Source organism: Astyanax mexicanus, chromosome 5, assembly GCF_023375975.1.
Source record: "Astyanax mexicanus isolate ESR-SI-001 chromosome 5, AstMex3_surface, whole genome shotgun sequence".
NCBI classification, from domain to species: Eukaryota; Metazoa; Chordata; class Actinopteri; order Characiformes; family Acestrorhamphidae; genus Astyanax; species Astyanax mexicanus.
In genome coordinates, this window is record NC_064412.1 from 33078537 (window position 1) to 33100799 (window position 22263).

Sequence of the window (22263 nt, forward strand, 5' to 3'; positions counted from 1 at the left end):
GTACACTGATAATGAGTTGCCACAATTTTTTTTCTTCTGCAAAAAGTACTTTAATAAGAGTAAGAGTAATATATTGTCACTGTCATGCAAAAAAGCTCATCTCTAAAAAGGTAATTTTACAAGAACAGCAACATAAAATAACTTTATAATCTTTCAGTTGAGAAACAACAAACACCAAATACCAAATTTACACTATGCCCAAACTGGAAATTGGAAAAAAAAAATGTAGAATGGAAAATCTAATAGAAAAAGTATTTAAAACTTCAGGATAACTATGTACTAGGATGGTTATTTATGGATGTGTCATGCTCAACTAATATTAAACTAACATTCAACCGAATTTCAACTAGAAGCAATTTAACTCGGATGATTCTGGATGGAACCTAACTCTAAACCTAAGCCTTACTTCATCCATGTATCAACCCTGAAATCTAAACATAACCCAAACCTTATCCTTAACCTTAAATCTAACACTAATCCTAACCATGAATCAATCCTAAATTCCAAACCTTAAATCTATCCCTAACCATAAATCAACCCTAAAACATAAACATAACCCAAAACTTATCCTGACCCTTAAATCTATCCCTAATCCTAACCATGAATCAACACTAAAACCCAAGCCTAAACCTTATCCTACCCCTTAAATCTAACCCTAAACTCAACCATAAATCAACCCTAAACCTAAACCCAACCCAAACCCTATCCTAAACCTAAAACCTAAAGCTCCACTAGGTAGGATTGAGATTTTGTGCTCGTGGGCTCCCCCTACAGTTGCAGAGTGTAATAAATGTTTCAGGCGGATTAGTTTCTCTTTCTCGTTTTCTGGCTTTCACAGACATATTCGGACTCTTTCCAGCTTCTGCCAGAGTGTCTGTATGTTAGTTTGTAAAGAATGAACCAGTAGTCCTTGTAGAACTGTTAGAACTAAAGGTCGGAAAGCAGGTCGCAGCGTTGGTCGCGGCCGCCTCGGAAAACTTACAGAGTCTGGTTTGAGCTCAGAAGAGCCTCGGCACAGACACGAGAGGGCCGCTATTCCTCCAATTACACCTCAGTGGAGCGCTGCAGTGAGTTTCAAGCTGTAATTTTACTTTTTTAAAAAGATTAAAAATCAAGGAAATCCTACCTAGTGCTGCTTTAAATCTAACCCTAACCATGAATCAACCCTAAAATCTAAACCTAACCTAACCCTAAACCTTCAATCTAACCCTGAAACTAACCGAAACCTCAACCAATAACCAACCCTAAACATAACCCAAGCTTAATCCTAAACCTTAAATCTAACCCTAATCCTAACCATAAATCAACCCTAAAACTTAAACCTAACCCAAACCTTATGCTAAACCTTCAATCTAACCCTGAAACTAACCCTAACCTCAACCAATAACCAACCCTAAACATAACCCAAGCTTAATCCTAAACCATAAATCTAACCCTAAACCTAACCTTGTCCTAAACCTTAAATCTAACCATAATCCTAACCATAAATCAACCCTAAAACTTAAACCTAACCCAAACCTTATGCTAAACCTTCAATTTAACCCTGAAACTAACCCTAACCTCAACCAATATCCAACCCTAAACATAACCCAAGCTTAATCCTAAACCTTAAATCTAACCCTAAACCTAACCCTAACCTTGTCCTAAACCTTAAATCTAACCCTAATCCTAACCATAAATCAACCCTAAAACTTAAACCCAACCCAAACCTTATGCTAAACTTTCAATCTAACCGTGAAACTAACCCTAACCCAAACCTTATCCTAAACCATAAATCAACCCTAAAACCTAAACCTAAACTAAACCTTATCCTAAACCTTAAATCTAACCCTAATCCTAACCATAAATCAACCCTAAAACTTAAACCTAACCCAAACCTTATGCTAAACCTTCAATCTAACCCTGAAACTAACCCTAACCTCAACCAATAACCAACCCTAAACATAACCCAAGCTTAATCCTAAACCTTAAATCTAACCCTAAACCTAACCCTAACCTTGTCCTAAACCTTAAATTTAACCCTAATCCTAACCATAAATCAACCCTAAAACTTAAACCTAACCCAAACCTTATGCTAATCTTCAATCTAACCCTGAAACTAACCCTAACCCAAACCTTATCCTAAACCATAAATCATCCCTAAAACCTAAACCTAACCCAAACCTTATCCTAAACCTTAAATCTAACCCTAAAACCTAAACCTAACCCAAACCTTATCCTAAACCATAAATCAACCCTAAAACATAAACCTAAACTAAACCTTATCCTAAACCTTAAATCTAACCCTAATCCTAACCATAAATCAACCCTAAAACTTAAACCTAACCCAAACCTTATGCTAAACCTTCAATCTAACCCTGAAACTAACCTCAACCAATAACCAACCCTAAACATAACCCAAGCTTAATCCTAAACCTTAAATCTAACCCTAAACCTAACCTTGTCCTAAACCTTAAATCTAACCATAATCCTAACCATAAATCAACCCTAAAACTTAAACCTAACCCAAACCTTATGCTAAACCTTCAATTTAACCCTGAAACTAACCCTAACCTCAACCAATATCCAACCCTAAACATAACCCAAGCTTAATCCTAAACCTTAAATCTAACCCTAAACCTAACCCTAACCTTGTCCTAAACTTTAAATCTAACCCTAATCCTAACCATAAATCAACCCTAAAACTTAAACCTAACCCAAACCTTATGCTAAACCTTCAATCTAACCCTGAAACTAACCCTAACCCAAACCTTATCCTAAACCATAAATCAACCCTAAAACCTAAACCTAACCCAAACCTTATCCTAAACCTTAAATCTAACCCTAAAACGTAAACCTAACCCAAAACTTATCCTATACCTTAAATCTAACCCTAATCCTAACCATAAATCAACCCTAAAATTTAAACCTAACCCAAACCTTATGCTAAACCTTCAATTTAACCCTGAAACTAACCCTAACCTCAACCAATAACCAACCCTAAACATAACCCAAGCTTAATCCTAAACCTTAAATCTAACCCTAAACCTAACCCTAACCTTGTCCTAAACCTTAAATATAACCCTAATCCTAACCATAAATCAACCCTAAAACTTAAACCTAACCCAAACCTTATGCTAAACCTTCAATCTAACCCTGAAACTAACCCTAACCCAAACCTTATCCTAAACCATAAATCAACCCTAAAACCTAAACCTAACCCAAACCTTATCCTAAACCTTAAATCTAACCCTAAAACGTAAACCTAACCCAAACCTTATCCTAAACCATAAATTAACCCTAAAACCTAAACCTAAACTAAACCTTATGCTAAACCTTAAATCTAACCCTAATCCTAACCATAAATCAACCCTAAAACTTAAACCTAACCCAAACCTTATGCTAAACCTTCAATCTAACCCTGAAACTAACCTCAACCAATAACCAACCCTAAACATAACCCAAGCTTAATCCTAAACCTTAAATCTAACCCTAAACCTAACCTTGTCCTAAACCTTAAATCTAACCATAATCCTAACCATAAATCAACCCTTAAACTTAAACCTAACCCAAACCTTATGCTAAACCTTCAATTTAACCCTGAAACTAACCCTAACCTCAACCAATATCCAACCCTAAACATAACCCAAGCTTAATCCTAAACCTTAAATCTAACCCTAAACCTAACCCTAACCTTGTCCTAAACTTTAAATCTAACCCTAATCCTAACCATAAATCAACCCTAAAACTTAAACCTAACCCAAACCTTATGCTAAACCTTCAATCTAACCCTGAAACTAACCCTAACCCAAACCTTATCCTAAACCATGAATCAACCCTAAAACCTAAACCTAAACTAAACCTTATCCTAAACCTTAAATCTAACCCTAATCCTAACCATAAATCAACCCTAAAACTTAAACCTAACCCAAACCTTATGCTAAACCTTCAATCTAACCCTGAAACTAACCCTAACCCAAACCTTATCCTAAACCATAAATCAACCTTAAAACCTAAACCTAACCCAAACCTTATCCTAAACCTTAAATCTAACCCTAAAACGTAAACCTACCCCAAAACTTATCCTATACCTTAAATCTAACCCTAATCCTAACCATAAATCAACCCTAAAACTTAAACCTAACCCAAACCTTATGCTAAACCTTCAATTTAACCCTGAAACTAACCCTAACCTCAACCAATAACCAACCCTAAACATAACCCAAGCTTAATCCTAAACCTTAAATCTAACCCTAAACCTAACCTTGTCCTAAACCTTAAATATAACCCTAATCCTAACCATAAATCAACCCTAAAACTTAAACCTAACCCAAACCTTATGCTAAACCTTCAATCTAACCCTGAAACTAACCCTAACCCAAACCTTATCCTAAACCATAAATCAACCCTAAAACCTAAACCTAAACTAAACCTTATCCTAAACCTTAAATCTAACCCTAATCCTAACCATAAATCAACCCTAAAACTTAAACCTAACCCAAACCTTATGCTAAACCTTCAATCTAACCCTGAAACTAACCCTAACCCAAACCTTATCCTAAACCATAAATCAACCCTAAAACCTAAACTAAACCTTATCCTAAACCTTAAATCTAACCCTAATCCTAACCATAAATCAACCCTAAAACTTAAACCTAACCCAAACCTTATGCTAAACCTTCAATCTAACCCTGAAACTAACCCTAACCCAAACCTTATCCTAAACCATAAATCAACCCTAAAACCTAAACCTAAACTAAACCTTATCCTAAACCTTAAATCTAACCCTAATCCTAACCATAAATCAACCCTAAAACTTAAACCTAACCCAAACCTTATGCTAAACCTTCAATCTAACCCTGAAACTAACCCTAACCCAAACCTTATCCTAAACCATAAATCAACCTTAAAACCTAAACCTAACCCAAACCTTATCCTAAACCTTAAATCTAACCCTAAAACGTAAACCTACCCCAAAACTTATCCTATACCTTAAATCTAACCCTAATCCTAACCATAAATCAACCCTAAAACTTAAACCTAACCCAAACCTTATGCTAAACCTTCAATTTAACCCTGAAACTAACCCTAACCTCAACCAATAACCAACCCTAAACATAACCCAAGCTTAATCCTAAACCTTAAATCTAACCCTAAACCTAACCCTAACCTTGTCCTAAACCTTAAATATAACCCTAATCCTAACCATAAATCAACCCTAAAACTTAAACCTAACCCAAACCTTATGCTAAACCTTCAATCTAACCCTGAAACTAACCCTAACCCAAACCTTATCCTAAACCATAAATCAACCCTAAAACCTAAACCTAACCCAAACCTTATCCTAAACCTTAAATCTAACCCTAAAACTTAAACCTAACCCAAACCTTATCCTAAACCATAAATTAACCCTAAAACCTAAACCTAAACTAAACCTTATGCTAAACCTTAAATCTAACCCTAATCCTAACCATAAATCAACCCTAAAACTTAAACCTAACCCAAACCTTATGCTACACCTTCAATCTAACCCTGAAACTAACCCTAACCCAAACCTTATCCTAAACCATAAATCAACCCTAAAACCTAACCCAAACCTTATCCTAAACCATAAATCTAAACCTAACCATGAATCAACCCTAAAATCTAAGCCTAAACCTTATCCTAAAATTTAAATCTGACCCTAACCATGAATCGTCGTAATAGTCGATTGAGCCACGCCCGGGTACGGCACGGATTGCCTAGTGTGAGGACACACACTTAGTGTCACTAAATGTAAGACGTCTTTTCCTGCAGTGCAGCTCTATCCACGAGGAGCGAGCATTTTTCTTCTTCACTACATTAAGTCCACACACACTGCAAAAACTAAAACCCTCAGGTCACACATCAGGGGGGCGGGTTAAGCGAACTTTTTCTGCCTCAGTTCCTAAACAATGCGAAATGTCAGCTCGGGAGCCGGCGCCTCGCTTCACAATTCCCTCTGTGGAAAAGTAATACCACTACAGCCTCACACTATTGCCGTCGCAAAACAAAAGGCCCCGGCGTGTCAACAACTACACTTATTAAAAGGACCCGAAGAAAAAAAAAATGCTAAAAAAAAAAACACGGATGCCCTGAGGGCAGCGAGACTGTGAAGAGTCTGTTAGATCAGACGTTTCTCCAAAGACCTGATGTTTACAGAGCTATAAAATGATTTCGGGGCTTTTTCTGGACGTGCGACTCGAACGTGGAAATCAAGCCTCAATCCCCTCAGAACCCTTAAAGACACACACACACACACACACACACACATTTATACACACACATACACTCACACACAGACACACACACACACTCGTGCAAGCAGTGTAGTCTCCCTTCATAATTGCTGCCATTAATATGAGGAGCTTGCAGGTTGGATGTTTTAAATGCACATGCAGGGAGGTTGAAATTGAACACATCAGTCATGTTTCCGTCAGCTGCTGCTTCTCGTCGCGCAGAAATGGCCCAGGGGCCCACACACACACACACACACACACACACACACACGCTCAAGCTTCCAGAGTGTATCTGCCCACGGATGCTCTCGCTCGCCTGGATCGCCCGGGAGTGTTTATGTGCAGGTTTGAATAAGAATGATATAATCGCCTGGCTCCTTTTTCAGTGTGTCATTTTCTTTTATGAGTGAGCAAGTGTGAGGCAGCCTCAGGCAGTGTGTGTGTGTGTGCTCGTGTGTGTGTGTGTGCATATGTTTGTGCTGGGTTGTGTGCATGTATGGGGTGAAGCATTTATTTATTTTTTTGCTTTCTTAAAGCAACAGTTTGCCCACAAAATAGAGCAAATTCAAACCTATCAAATCTAAAATGCCAAAATACTGTGTTGTGTTCTACTGCATAGATCATTGAAGCAACCGCCAGACGTTCATTGCTATCTTGGCAATGTGTTGTCAACAGTTCATCCCCAGCACATATACAGCAACACTGGTTACACAAAACATAAACACACCCCAGTGCACAGTAATTAGTAATGCTTGTAATTAGCATTTAAAACCCGGCATATGTAACTGGCTCAGCCCAACGACACATGAGGCTGGCAGATGCATTCTGGGAATTGTAGTGGCGAAGTAGAGTTTTTCCTTTGGGGTTTGGGCTAAAGAGACTGTATTAGGCATGAAAATGGTCTGTGATTGGCTGAGATTAGAGACGTGACATGGACAGATGCCTTCTGGGAACTGCAGTGCTGGAGCAGTGTTTGTCCAGTCGCTATAAGTGTAAAGTGCATTTATTGGACTTCAACGACTGAATCAGGCAAGACAGCTGAAGGAAAAATACCAGAAAAAATGAAAAAGACATAAATTTATCTAACTAATTGTTGACAAGAAGAGGAGGGGTTATGTCCTCCAGGTCCTGAAATTTCAGTCATCAAACTAAACATTATACCAAACGTTTCCTGTAGTTGCAGATCAGACCTGGAATTTTGAATCATTCCTCTTCACAAAACTTCAGTTTCAGTTCAGCAATATTCTTGGGATATCTGGTGTGAATCGCTCACTTGAAATCATGCCACAGCATCTCAATTGAGTTGAGAAGGTCAGGACTCTCCAGAAGGCGTATTTTCTTCTGTTGAAGCCATTCTGTTGTTGATTTACTTCTATGTTTTGGGTCGTTGCATCATTAATTCTCTGTTGAGCTTCAGTTGGCTGACAGACGGTCTTAAGTTTTTCTGCAAAATGTCTTGGTTAACTTGGGAATACATTTTTTTGTTGATGGCTTCCTTCTTGGTGTCCTCCCATGGCGTCCTCCATTCTTGTTTAATGTTTTCCTTATTGTAGATTTGTCAACAAAAATTTAAGAATGTGCCAGAGATTTCTGTATGTCTTCAGCTGACACTCTAGGATTCTTCCTCACCTCATTGATCATTCTGCGCTGTGCTCTTGCAGTCATCTTTACAGGACGACCACGCCTAGGGAGAGTAGCAACAGTGCTGAACTTTCTCCATTTGTAGACCGTCTGTCTTACCGAGGACACATGAAGATCAAAGCTTTTAGAGATAGTTTAGTAATCTTTTCCAGCTTTTCCAACCAAAGTCAACAATTCTTGAACGTAGATCTTCTGAGAGCTCTTTTGTGTGAGGCATGATTCACATCGAACAATGCTTCTTAAGAACAGCAAACCCAAAACTGGTGTGTGTGTGTGTGTGATTTTTTATAGGCAGCTTTAACCAACACATCCAATCTCATCCCATCCTGGCTCCAATTAGCCCTTAGAAAAGTCATTAGTCTAGGTCTTCACCCCCCTTACTGTGAAAGTTAACATGCTGTGTTCAATAAAACCATGCAAACATATATATTTTTTGTGTATACGTTTAAGCAGACTGTGTTTGTCTTATTGTTGTGACTTAGATGAAGATCAGAACACATTTAATGACCAATTTATGCACATATTCAAGTATAATCCCAAATGGTTCACATACTTTTCCTTGCAACTGTATATTAAGAATAAACACTGTGTAAAAAAATAAATACATCATAAAAAGGTTGAGAGCTCGGAAGCTCGGACACAGAAATATGGCAAAACAATAGATCTCATCACTGCTCTTATATACAGTGATGTGTTTTGTCATTGAAGCTAGCATGAAAGGCAATCAGAGCTTACACACTTACACACAAAAACACACACATGAACAAACACACACACACACAATGTAAACATCTCACAATGTAAATGAACTGAATGATAGCACCCAATCAGGGCTTCCTCCCTCTCCAGTCGTATCGGGTCTGGTATAAAAATGTAGAGGGACAATCACGGCACACAAACACACATTTAAGCAAATACATGCATACACACACACACACACACACACACACACACACAGTGTGCTGCTCGTTATACCTCATTCCGGCTTCATTTAGTCTCAGGAACCCCAATCAGAGGTACTTCACTTTAGCGTCCATTGTGCAGTTGCTGCTGATTGTCCACTCTAGCCCTCAGATGCCTGTTGAAGGCTCTGAATGGCGAGTTGATGCTTATGTGACTCAATGAATCCATGTGCAGTAGTGTGTGTGTGTGTGTGTGTGTACAGAGACAGAATTAGTCATGCAGGTACCCAATCAGAGCTTTGTAAGCATTTAAAGGCTTCAAAAAGGAAGGACCCCCTCTTCAAAGACATGTACTAACAGTGTTTATTGTATTAATCAGTATACTGGTTTAATAATACAGCTATAATTAATAATACAGTCAGAGTCTGCATTCTATTTTATGTTTTCTCATCTTCTTTTTTTAGGATTTTTAAGATTTTTATCATTTCATAATATGTAGCATTTTGTTTTTACAAAAATGAAATCCATTATTTTATTCTGGTCGTGTTCTTCTCCTTTCAAGGAAATCATAGGGCAATTTAGAGAATTTAGTTTCCTGGCATGGAAATTCCTGGAAAACACTCTTGGCCCTATTTTTCACCCTGTACCATCATCGTCATGATGCTTGTTGCTATCTTACAGTCTATAAATAGCTGAAACTGAGCTTGTGAATATGTATCTATGCTGATGGTTGTGGTGGTTTGGAAATGGGGTGTGTTTAGGTAAATGTCTGGCTATAAATTGCTATCTTGGCAAAGGAAAACACAGGTGTTCCACTAACTGAATGCAACCTAGACAACAGTCAAACAACCATCAGACGTTCATTGCTATCTCGACAGTGAATTGTCAACACAAACGCATCCCCAGTGCATGTACAACCCCACTTGTTATGCACACGCGGACACGCAGCAGTGCATAAACCCATAGCATGTGCCTGTTTGCAGCTATGTAAACTTTTGCATCAACAATAAACAGAATGAACAGAAACAGAATGTGTTAGACACATCCAGGTTGCTGCATCCCAGAAATAGCAATCCGCTAAGGTCAGAGCGCATCTGGCTTTTAAAGAAAATAGCAAGTGACACAATAATAGGTTTATTGCACGTTACGCCCAAAACACACCCAAGATTTATTCAAATAATTGAAGCAGAACTCCGTGTGAAATTGACTTTGGGTGTAGTAAAACATGATAAAGAGTAGTAGCCTTTGTTGAATATCCCACATCTGTTTTCCTGCAGCTTTCTAAAATCCAGCAATTTTATTCTGTTTGTACAAACAACCTTTAGACTGGGTGATATGGGGCATATTCTTGCCCATGCAGATAAATTGCTTTTTACACCTTTAAAAGGTCAAGCTTATGAAAACTTAAAACACTGTTTACAACCAGTTTAACCTGTTTATCATGATGTTCTACACCTACAGTAAATTTCACGCCGGAGTTCTCCATTAATACATGCCTTTTGCGTGTTTCGAGCCACGCAAGTCGTACTTTTCCCATTGTTATGATAGCAAAGACACACTGACGCCTTAAATCAAGCTCTGCGGCATGTGGCTGGCAGCTCGCCTGTAGATCGCTAATATAGCGCCCTCAGTTTTACAGTGTTTGATTACAGTGTTATAAATTGAGATGTAAGCCCATTACTCATCGTGAAAAGCATGTATATAAATATATAAATATGAATATAAATATAGAGATGTGTCGTGTCGGAATCAGACATAGATACAGCACAGCGAATGAGATAAAATTCGAAATAAATTAAGATGCAATACAAACTGACATGAACTGGAGTTGTGATGGAACATATAGAGGGGTTGGACAATGAAACTGAAACACCTGTCATTTTAGTGTGGGAGGTTTCATGGTTAAATTGGTGCCTGGTGGTCAATCTTCATTAATTGCACATTGCACCAGTAAGAGCAGAGCGTGAAGGTTCAATTAGCAGAGTAAGAGCACAGTTTTGCTCAAAATATTGCAATGCACACAACATTGTGGCTGAAATACCAGAGTTCAAAAGAGGACAAATTGTTGGTGAACGTCTTCCTGGTGCATCTGTGACCAAGACAGCAAGTCTTTGTGATGAATCAAGAGCCACGGTATCCAGGGTAATGTCAGCATACCACCAAGAAGGACCAACCACATCCAACAGGATTAACTGTGGATACTGTAAGAGGAAGCTGTCTGAAAGGGATGTTCAGGTGCTAATCCGGATTGTATCCAAAAAAGATTATAACCACGGCTGATCAAATCACGGCAGAATTCAATGTGCACCTCAACTCTCCTGTTTCCACCAGAACTGTCCGTCGACAATAAATTGTTGTGGTCTAAAACCAGGTGTTTCAGTTTCATTGTCCAACCTCTGTATATGTTATTTAGCATAAAAGAAATATAAAAAAATACCTTTCAAAAACATACCACCCTGCACATCCAGCCATCTCAAAGCACAGATAGTCCTCAATACACTTGAACTGAGCTTTAGGTTAAGAGACCAACAGTGCATGTTGATTCAGTCATCCATACAGAACTCAGTGTTTTGAGCAGTGAAGGAAACAGCGTTGTGACTAGAGCAGGGCCTGTAATGAACCTGTCAGGGTTCTGTCCGAGCTCCATGACACTGCTGCTGATGTGTGAGTGGGTGGCAGAGAGAGAGAGAGAGAGAGAGAGAGAGAGAAGAGATATATAGAGGCTGGCAGTGTCTGAAAAGATGCCCTGAAAAGACGGGGAGGGTGATTTTCAGTAAGAGACTGGTTTTGAGGCTTTTTTTTTTATCAGTGATCTCATCCCTTCATCATTCAAGACCTTCACCACGAAGCCCAGGAGCAGCTCTTAGTGTGCTGTTGATGACAGGGTCCATTTCATGGGATCCCAAATTCAACCGACACATTGTAAAAAACCTTTGCTTTTCCAGTATGTTTAAAAATATAGATATTTGATCTTTATTTTAAAAGTATGAGGAGATGGAAGTTATATAATTAAACACATAAAACTGTTTAAAACAAGTAATGTCCTTACTTTCTGACACTGACTGGCAGAATGTTTTTTTTCCCCACTTCTCCATGCAGAATTCTTTCAGCTGTGTGATGTTTGACAGTGTTCTCGACTGCTTGACCATTTTAGGACTCTCAGGTTCTTCATTTTAAGACATTCTTTGGCGAAGTTCCTGGAACAGCTTGGGTCATTGTCATGTTGCATGGTCCACCTCTGCTTAAGTTTCAGTTTTTACAGTACAGATGATCTTATATTTTAAAATCTCAAACACCTCAAACATTTCTCCTCCATTCTTTCGTACAGTTTGTTTTGCCACAAGGATGCAACTTACTTTAAAAATCAAGAGCAGATCAAATGTGTGTCCAAAGGTCTAAAGGTGTGGCTCCTCCAAAATCTTCCCTAACTTTGTTCTGTCATCTGTAGAGGTGGGGATGTTCATTATAAATTTTTTCATTATAAATTATCTCTAAATATATATATATATATATATATATTTGTCTTCAGTTTTATTTTTAATTTTTCCAAACATAATCTTATTTGTTTTAAGTTAGTTTATTTTAAGTGCCTTCATAAATTAAGACTATCAGATCTAAATAAAGCAGATTTAAGTATTTTATTGTAACAAAAAAAGCTGTTGAAATACAACAGTATACAATATAATATACTGTTTATCCAAAAAAATGGAAAAATAGTTGTTGGACAGGCTTATTTTTTAGTGCTAATACCTTAATTTCCCAATATTATTCTAATAAAGAGTTTTACATTCTAATCATCTTTCTATCTCTATTGTGTTTGAAAGGTGGGTTCCTTCTTCATGATCAACCTGTGCCTGGTGGTGATTGCGACTCAGTTCTCGGAGACGAAGCAGAGGGAGCATCAGCTGATGCAGGAGCAGCGGGCGGCCTGTCTCTCCTCCAGCACGCTGGCCTCTCTGGCCGAGCCGGGGGACTGTTACGAGGAACTCTTCCAGCTGGCCTGCCACATCCTCCGGAAGGCCCGCCGACGCTCCGCCGCCCTCTTCAGAGCCTTCCGGCGCCGCCCCCGTGACCTTTCACCCACCCGACCTCAGAAAAGCAGAGCCAACATCAACGGAGGAGAGAGAGTTCAGAAACATCATCAAGGTCAGAGAGAAGAGTGGAGAGATGGATGAGTGAAGGAAAGAGTAGAGAGATGGATGGATGGATGGATGGATGGATGGATGGATGGATGAGTGTAATGATGTAAGCATAGACAGTTAACAGGCACAGAAAAATACTACTAGTACTATTACTATGACTACTACTACTGTTACTACTACAGTTAATACAGTACATTTACTTTAAACATGATTTTTACGTCTACTTCTGTTTTTACTATTACTCCTAATGCTGATACTACTACTATAATTACTACTAACACTACTACTTCTGTTACTACAACTTTCTCTACTACTACTACAACTACTACACTGTAAACAAAAAAACTGTAGTTTTTACAGGAAAACGCTGGCAGCTGTGGTTACCAGAGTTTTCCTGTTAAAATTACAGACGATAAGTAAATAACTCTACTGAAATTTTTTTTTATTAATTTACAGTGATTGAAATCACTGCTAAATTGCAATAATAATCTGTCAAGTTTACACAAATTAAATGTTAATTTTGCATAGCAGTGTTCTACATAAAAATACCCTTTCCTGTATTTTTTACCTCTAACAAAATCTTGTCAAATTTACGGTGAAAAACTGGCAGCTGTGGTTGCCATTTTTTCACCGTAAAAAATACAGTGATCTTGTATATGGCTTCACGGTAAGGTATATTAACACTTGTAAAACAACTGTTTGAAAATGTACTAATAAAGAGGAGTTACTGTTAAAATAACGGTGAAAGTGTATATAGGCTCATGGTATAGCTGTATAATTCACAATGTAACCCTGTTGCTTTTTAAGTGAAAAATGATCCATTCCACAGCATTTATTGTCCAATTTTATGGCAAATTTTTGTGGTTGTCCAATAACTTTGAGTCACGCTGTAAACAACATACAGTTTTAAACAGCATTATCTTTTTCAAAAGCGCTTCATTAACTGCTCACTTACAGCACAGAGATGTGCTCGGAGAGTGAAATCACTTATATACACATAATGTAAAACCCAGGCAGGTGGATAAAACCGCTATGAAACTACATCATGGTGATGTCTCTGAACTAAACATCTAATTAACATAGCCACGCCCCATAGACAGCTGCATTACATCCCATTCAGACCCTGCTTTTCACAATGTAATATACTTTTTTTCACAAGAATATACTGTAAACAAAACGGTTTATCAATATGAAATTTACTGTTGACAAGAATTCAACTGTAATATCTTATACATTTGCAACTGTTTATTTTACTGTGAAATACTGGCAGCATTTTCAAACTGTTGTTTTTACAAGTGATAATATACCTTACCGTGAAGCCATTTACAAGATCACTGTATTTTTTACTGTGAAAAAATGGCAACCACAGCTGCCAGTTTTTCACCGTAAATTTGACAAGATTTTTTTTTTTTACAGTGTATATTTCACATCTTAAAATGGTAAAAAATATAATTGACGGCATGTTTTTTATTGAAGGTTTGTACACCGTGAATAATACAGTAATGTGCTATTTTTAATATGACTGTCCAATGCTGTCACCATTTCAGCTTTTCACCATATATTTCACATGTTAAAACAATTAAAATTAACATTTTTCACAGTTTTTTAATCTATGGTAATTCAATGTTTATTCTACAACAATAAGCTTCTTCTTGCTTTACGGTTTATTTCTGTTGCCATTTCACAGTTTTTCACTGTAATTTTCACAGACATTTTTTAACAGTGTACTGCAAACAGTATAACTTCAAACATACTACATATTACTGTCTTCACTTTGAACATAATTGTTACTACTGTTACTCCTAATGCTGATACTACTACTATTATTACTACTAACACTACTACTTCCATTACTTCAACTTTCACTACTATTACTTCAACTACTATACTACTGCAAATAATATTACTAACAAAATTACTGCTAGGCTACAGCTACTACTACAACTTCTACTGCAAACAGTATTACTTATACTACATACTACATATTACTGTCTTCACTTTGAACATAATTGTTACTACTGTTACTACTAATGCTGATACTACTGCTAGCAGTATTACTTCTAACACTACTACTTTTATTACTTCACCTCTTACTACTATCACTACTACTACGATTTCTATTGCAAATAATTCTAATTTTACTACCATTAACATCATTCTACTATTGTTACTACTACAGTTAGTAAAATACATTTACTTTGAACATGATTGTTACATCTACTACTGTTTTTATTATTACTCCTCTACTACTGTTACTTCTAATGCTGATACTACTACTATTATTACTACTAACACTACTACTTCTGTTACTACAATTCCTACTACTACTACTACTACAACAACTTCTACTGCAAACAGTATTACTTCAAACATACTACATATAGTAACAGCAGTACTTCACTTTGAACATAATTGTTACTACTGTTACTACTAATGCTGATACTATTACTAGTAGTATTACTTCTAACACTACTACTTCTATTACTTCACCTCTTACTACTATCGCTACTGCTACAATTTCTATTGCAAATAATTCTAATTTTACTACCATTAACAGTATTTCTAATACTGTTACTACTGCTACTACTGCAACAACAACTTTTACTGCTAATTGTATAACTACTACAGCCACAACTACTATTGTTATTACTACTACTACTGCAAATAGTATTGCTACTAAAATTACTACTACTATTACTATTACTACTAGTAGTAGTACTACAGCTACTTTTATAGCTACAAACATGACTAATACTTCTACTAATGCTACTGCTACAACCTCCACAGCTGCTACCTTTATTACTACTTTTCTATATTTCTACTACTACTATTGCTGCTACTACTACTACTACTATAAACAACAACTTCTACTGCTATTTTGTATCTATACAGACAAATAAAGATGCAAGCTTATAGGTGCAATATGACTTTCAAGGTCTGATAATGTACTTAAACCATTTAATGTCCTCACCAAGTAAAAAGCAATTGATTTATTTGCTAAAAAAAAAAAAAAAAAAAAAAACAGAAATGGTACAAATTCCCAATTAAAAAAGACGGGGTGATTTTTAACAAACATTTACTTGGTACAGGAAAAGTCAGATCTGGCTGACCCACATGGAAATGCTTTTAGCTCAGCTCAACACTGTACTAAGTCTCAGTTTCAGCAGTGAAGAGAAGAATTAGAGGTCTGACAGGTGAAGAACTGCAGTAATAAAGTCACTGATAAGACGACAAAAAAAAAACAGCTTTGTCTGGGCCATACAGCACTGCTAATGCACAACTAATAAAGAGGGGTGTTCTAAAATGTAGTGTTAGTGTGCATAAATATACTGAAAATGACATGCTTACCTCCAAAAAATCAACCAAATCAATTAACATATGTGTAGTAATTTATGGATTAGAACTAAAAAAAGACATAATACTGAAGGACATAATGACATCTTGGTGCAGGTGGCGCAATCAGGTTTAAGTTCAACACCTTTTTCATTGAGACTGTGACTCTAAATATCTTCTACCAAATGGTTGAGCAGGACAGTAAAGGGTTAAAGGTGTTTTATAATGACTAATTATACTGCTGCTTGTATAACTACTAGTATTACTCTCAGTTTTACTATTATTACTATTACTATTTCTACTACTGCTGCTGCTGCTGCTTTTCTCACAAATGTATAAAACTAGGTACTGTATTTTTCGGACTATAAGACGCACCAGATTATAAGGTGCACTATCAAAGAACGTCTATTTTCTGGTCTATTTTTATACATAAGACGCACCGGATTAAAAAGTGCATCAAAGCCCCACTAGGTAGGATTTCCTTGATTTTTGATCTTTTTAAAGAAGTAAAGTTACAGCTTGAAACTCACTGCAGCGCTCCACTGAGGTGTAATAGGAGGAATTGGGGTTGCTCTCGTGTCTGTGCCGGAGCTCCTCTGAGCTCAAACCAGACTCTGTTAGTTTTCAACGCTCACAAAAACTGCGACCTGCTTTCCGACCTTTAGTTCTAACAGTTCTACAAGGACTACTGGTTCATTCTTTACAAACTATCATACAGACACTCTGGCAGAAGCTGAAAAGAGACCTAATATGTCTGTGAAAGCCAGAAAACGAGAAAGAGAAACTAATCGGCCTGAAACATTTATTACACTCTACAACTGTAGAGCACAAAATCTCAATCCTACCTAGTGGAGCTTTAAGCAACATTAGTAAAAATGTCTACATCAAAGTGAGCAAGGGTGTAGCTATGTTTCCTTTCCAATGGGGGAGTGGCTAATAAAAAAAAACTGTAATTCTTAAAAAAAAAAAAAAAAATCTAAGTCAAACGAGCTATGGATGTTAATCTACACAGATTTCTCTCCTGAAAACTGTTTATTTGGGTGAGCAGAGCACTTTTATTGATTTACAGTAAGCTTAGATTTCCAATTTTTTTGTCTAAGAATGAGTTTTTCAGTGAAGTTTCTCCAGCACTAAGGCTAGGTGCAGCAGCATTAGCCGCTAACTGCAGCACTAGCGAGACGTAAACGCCGCTCGATAACGCTATCAGCTAGCGATTCATCCCACATAGCTTGTTTTAACACCGCTCTCAATTTTTGGGAAAATTAAGGATTTTTCAGTGCACCTTATAGTTTGAAAAATACGATATAGAATCCAGAAGCTATAAACACTTTACAGTAATATCTTTCTTCCAGTTAATTAGACCATACCAATTCCTTCACAGCACCCCACTGTCCTCATCACCAAACATCTGACCACGCCCCTCCCGAAGGGTCCGCTGCTCTTCCCGTCACCCCCAGCTCCGAGGAATGTCCTGACTGCACCAAGGCCCTCATGCTCACCGACGGGGCGGGACCAGTGGGCACGTCAGCCAGTGAGGAAGCAGAGGACGGCGCGGAGCAGAAGACGGATGAGCAGGCCGACCAATCGGAGGAGAAGAAAGAGAAGGGGGCGTGTAAAGGGAAGTGTAAAGAGCTGTGGATAGAGATGAGGATCAAACTGTGGGGAATTGTGGAGAGCAAATACTTCAACAGGGGGATCATGATCGCTATTCTCATCAACACAATCAGCATGGGCATCGAACATCACGAGCAGGTACACACACACACACACACACACACACACACACACACACACACACACACACACACACCATTCCCTTGATTGTAAAAGTCTTCAAGTGGATTTCTGCATGATGAAAACAGAGCAAACAAACTCCACCTGCTCCCTCTCATGAGACCACAGAGTAGAGCACTCTCAGAAAAGCAAAGCACACACACACACACACTTTTATACACACACACACACTTTAATACACACACTCATATTTTTTCTGTGCCAACATCACCCAACCTTTCTTCCCTGCATCTTTCTCCAACTCCAATGTAGCATGTTATAAGTCTGAAAGTTCAGAAAAATATATGAAAGGAAAACAACAACAAAGTGTAAAAGAGAGAGAGAGTCAGAGAGAGAGAGTCAGAGAGAGAGAGAGAGAGAGAGAGAGAAAGAGAGAGATGAAAATTCTGTAGGGTCTTTCTATCACAGTTTCTCCGAGGAATGACATCATCATAAGCTCAGATTAGATTCACAGATCACATAAACCCCTGTGTAGAGAGTGAACACAGGTGGTTGCTGTAACGTTGTGAAGTGTTGTAATCATGTCGGAATGCTACATAGTTGCTGTGGTGTTCCAGGTGGCTGCTATAGTGTGTGTCTTTGCATGTTGCTTGCTATCGTGTTGCTATCAGTGGTGGCTAGGTGGCTGCTTTGAAATGTCTTGGTAGTTAAGATGTTTGAGTTGCTTTGTTATCTCAGGTGGTCATTACGGGGCTGTAAGCCAATCAGAGGTGATAGGTTTGCATGTATGAATATTCATGAGCAAGAGACGAAATCCTATCGTTTCTGCCCCCCACTCCTCCACCGGACTAAAGCAGCGTTACACCGGATCACTTTTTTCACACAAAAAACAGCTCACATGACATTCATTCATACTTGAGAGCACAACTAGACATTTTAAAAGTAAATTATAAAAAACAATAGAATGAGACCTTTAACGTTTGGGAGCTATGCTACTTAAATAGAGCAGTTTGGTAGTCGAAACACAGTCAAGTATGTTTACAATGAAGGTAAACGTCTAAAGGTAAAGTCTCTGAGCTTTTAAAGATCACCAGAATTCAGTGTAAATACACAAGGATTCATTTATTCAATTAGATCAGATACGACTGATCCATTTTAACTTCTCCATCTAAAATCTTTGCCTCAGTTCTTTTACCTTCCTTCTCTGACAATCCACCTGCACTGTTCCATGCACCTGTATAAAATGTCATGTAAAATAAGTTATAAGGTATAAGTATAATGCATCATAATAAATGATCAATGATATATACATTTTATTTCAGTTTTCTTCATAAATATTTATATGATAAAAAAATAACTTAATCTGATCCCTGTCTTGACTCAAACTAAACTTCTAGAAGTCTTGATCTTACCTTGAACTCTCATCTCTTGACTTCAACACTACTGCCAATGTCAATGTCATTACCTAATAACCCCTTAACAACTTCCTGGGATGCCATAGCAACCACATAGAAACAACCTACGAAGCGAAGCAAAATCCACCGGAGATCATATTTAAACCTATGTAAACACACAGAGGTGGGTAGACCAGGTCCAGAAAGTAAAAATCCACCCCACGGTTTTGTTGGCGGATGGAGGGGTGGATTTGTACTTTTAACTAATGTAAACAGAACTGTTTTAAAAATACACCTACCTACATATCTCAATTTACTTCGATAGGGGTGTTCCATATACAAATTCTAACCATTTGTTCCTTAGCTCTGATTTACTGGGCAAAGCATATAACATTGATGTGTTATTTGCACAAATAATGCAGGAACTGACTGCCATGCTGTGCCTAGTGCTGCTAGCTTCTGCAGTGCTACCTGTGGGCAGTCGAAGCCAAGGTGGGCGAGGCTATGAACTCACAAGTTGACATAGACACGATGCTTTTCCTGATTGACTTTTTATAAGCATTTTCTTTTACTAGCTACTGCAGACAGTGGAGGTTGAGGAACAGTTTCATTTGCAGCATCCATATACAACTCAGTAAGACCTATTATATTTCACAAAGAACAACAAATAGCGCCACGATCTCCCCCACCCCCTCACCAAATAGCGCCATGTTCCCCATGTAAACAAATAGCGCTGCAGTTTCTCCCCATCCACAAATAGTGTGGCAATTCCACCCAGGTCAACAAACTCTTGAGTTTCAGCAGGGTGGGATCTCCAAAGTAGATCAGACCAACACTGGGCTTCCACTAGATGAGATAGAGTAGTCGGATATCTGCAGATAGTCTAGTTCTAGTGATATTTTTAATGTGAACTGCTTGTCCTTGCAGATCATTCTTGGCTTCTGTTATTGGGTGTGAGTAGTGTGTACAAAAGGCTAATGCAAATGTAAATCGTGAGGCTAGCTGACCACATTTTAATACTAAAATAATTGCTGATTTGTGGTAACAGACTGACACAGTAAAGACAAAGTGATAGTTAAATATTGTTTATTCTTCGCTTTGGCACAGTATGATATGTATATTATGTCTGTACGTTACACTGGTCCTCAGTTATGAAGCTCAAAATTGCTAGCATTTCGCTAGCTGGCTGCTAGCTCAGTCCTGCCCTCACGTGGCTTCTGATGGATATTGAAATCCATAAAAAATGTGTTTAAAAATCATGTTCCCTTTAATAAAACCTTTTCTATGACAATATGAATTATTGATTATTGTTGATGATATTATATGATATTGAATTATTGTTATACCCTAACCAGATGATGCCTGAAGGTAGGATCCTCCACAGCAGGTTCTTTCCTACTTCCTCTGTGCTGCCATCAATTCCCAAATGTGTGCACATGTGTGTGTGTGTGTGTGTGATTGTGTGTGTGAGGGCACACTGTGACACTGTTAAACCTCCGCTCTGCTGGATCGATTTAGGGCATTGATCGCAGCGAGATTGAATTGGCCGATAACCACACAAAGAGGAGACGAGGAAGAGGGAGGGAGGGAGATGAAGATGAAAGCTCAGATGATGCAACATAAAGCCATGATTTTGTTTTATTTTTTCCTTACTTGTAGAGTTCTTTTGTTTTCTTTTACAGATTTTGTTCTATGTTTTTTCCCCAATTTGAAAGATAATCACAACAACCATGAATGGTTTTAAAAAAAAAACATTAGTTGTTTAATAAGTGCAAACTGGAAAATTGTCCAAAAAGCCAAAGGATAAGAAAAAAAGGAGCACGACATGAAAAGAAGTAGCTGCAACAAGAGGAAGGAAAATAATTAAAACTGCACTGTTTTCTTTTTAGCACTTTATTTGGACTGTCCATAACAGATACTCAGCTAAAATTCAACAAAAAATTAAAAAAATTAAGCGTGTTATGTATGTGTTCATTTGTTAGCCACTTTCCTCTTGTCTCCTCACTCTCAGGAATCTAATAACCCAGTGCGTCTGTCGAGAGGTACCCTCTGGTAATAGTTCTCTCTCAGACTCCGGCTACTGTTGCCATGTGGCATGACTGAGGTTGAAGAGTCCCTCTCTTCCCTCCAACACTTCTTTACGTCGCATGTGAGAATGTGGTCTGTTTATTCGTTTCTTAGCCACTTTTCTCTAGTTTCTTTGCATTCGGTAATCTAATAATCCTGTGCGTCTGTTGAGAGGTACGCTCTGGTAATAGTGTTCTCTCTGACTCCGGCTGCTGATGCAATGCAGCATGACTGAGGTTGAAACAAGAATCCCTCTCTTCCCTCCAACACTTTTTTTCCGTCCCATGTAAGCGTGTGGTGTATGTGTTCATTTGTTAGCCACTTTCCTCTAGTCTCTTCACTCTCGGTAATCTAATAACCCAGTGTGTCTGTTGAGAGGTCCACTCTGGTAATAGTGTTCTCTCGGACTCTGGTTGCTGATGCCATGCAGCATGACTTAGGCTGAAAAGAGAGTTCGTCCCTTCTCTCAATACTTCTTTACGCCACACGTGAGCGCTTGGTGTATGTGTTCATTTGTTAGCCACTTTCCTCTTGTCTCCTCATACTCGGTAATCTAATAACCCAGTGTGTCTGTCGAGAGGTACCCTCTAGTAATAGTGTTCTCTCGGACTCTGGTTGCTGATGCCTTTCACCATGACTGAGGATGAAAAGGGAGTCCATCTCTTCCCCACAACACTTCTTTACGTCGCACGTGAGTGTGCGATGTATGTGTTCATTTGTTAGCCACTTTCCTCTTGTCTCCTCACTCTCAGTGATCTAATGACCCAGTGTGTCTCTCAAGAGGTACCCTCTGGTAATAGTGTTCTCTCGGACT

At 38.1% G+C, this 22263-nt stretch overlaps 1 protein-coding gene across 1 annotated transcript in view; it reads left to right on the forward strand.

The window, feature by feature from the left end:
• Nucleotides 1-22263, forward strand: part of LOC103032203 (voltage-dependent T-type calcium channel subunit alpha-1I) — a 269335-nt gene that overhangs the window by 104962 nt on the left and 142110 nt on the right. The window contains exons 7-8 of the mRNA XM_049479328.1: nucleotides 12604-12925; nucleotides 17636-18006. Of these exons, the coding sequence (XP_049335285.1) occupies nucleotides 12604-12925; nucleotides 17636-18006 (693 nt within the window). The remainder of the gene's footprint in view (nucleotides 1-12603; nucleotides 12926-17635; nucleotides 18007-22263) is intronic.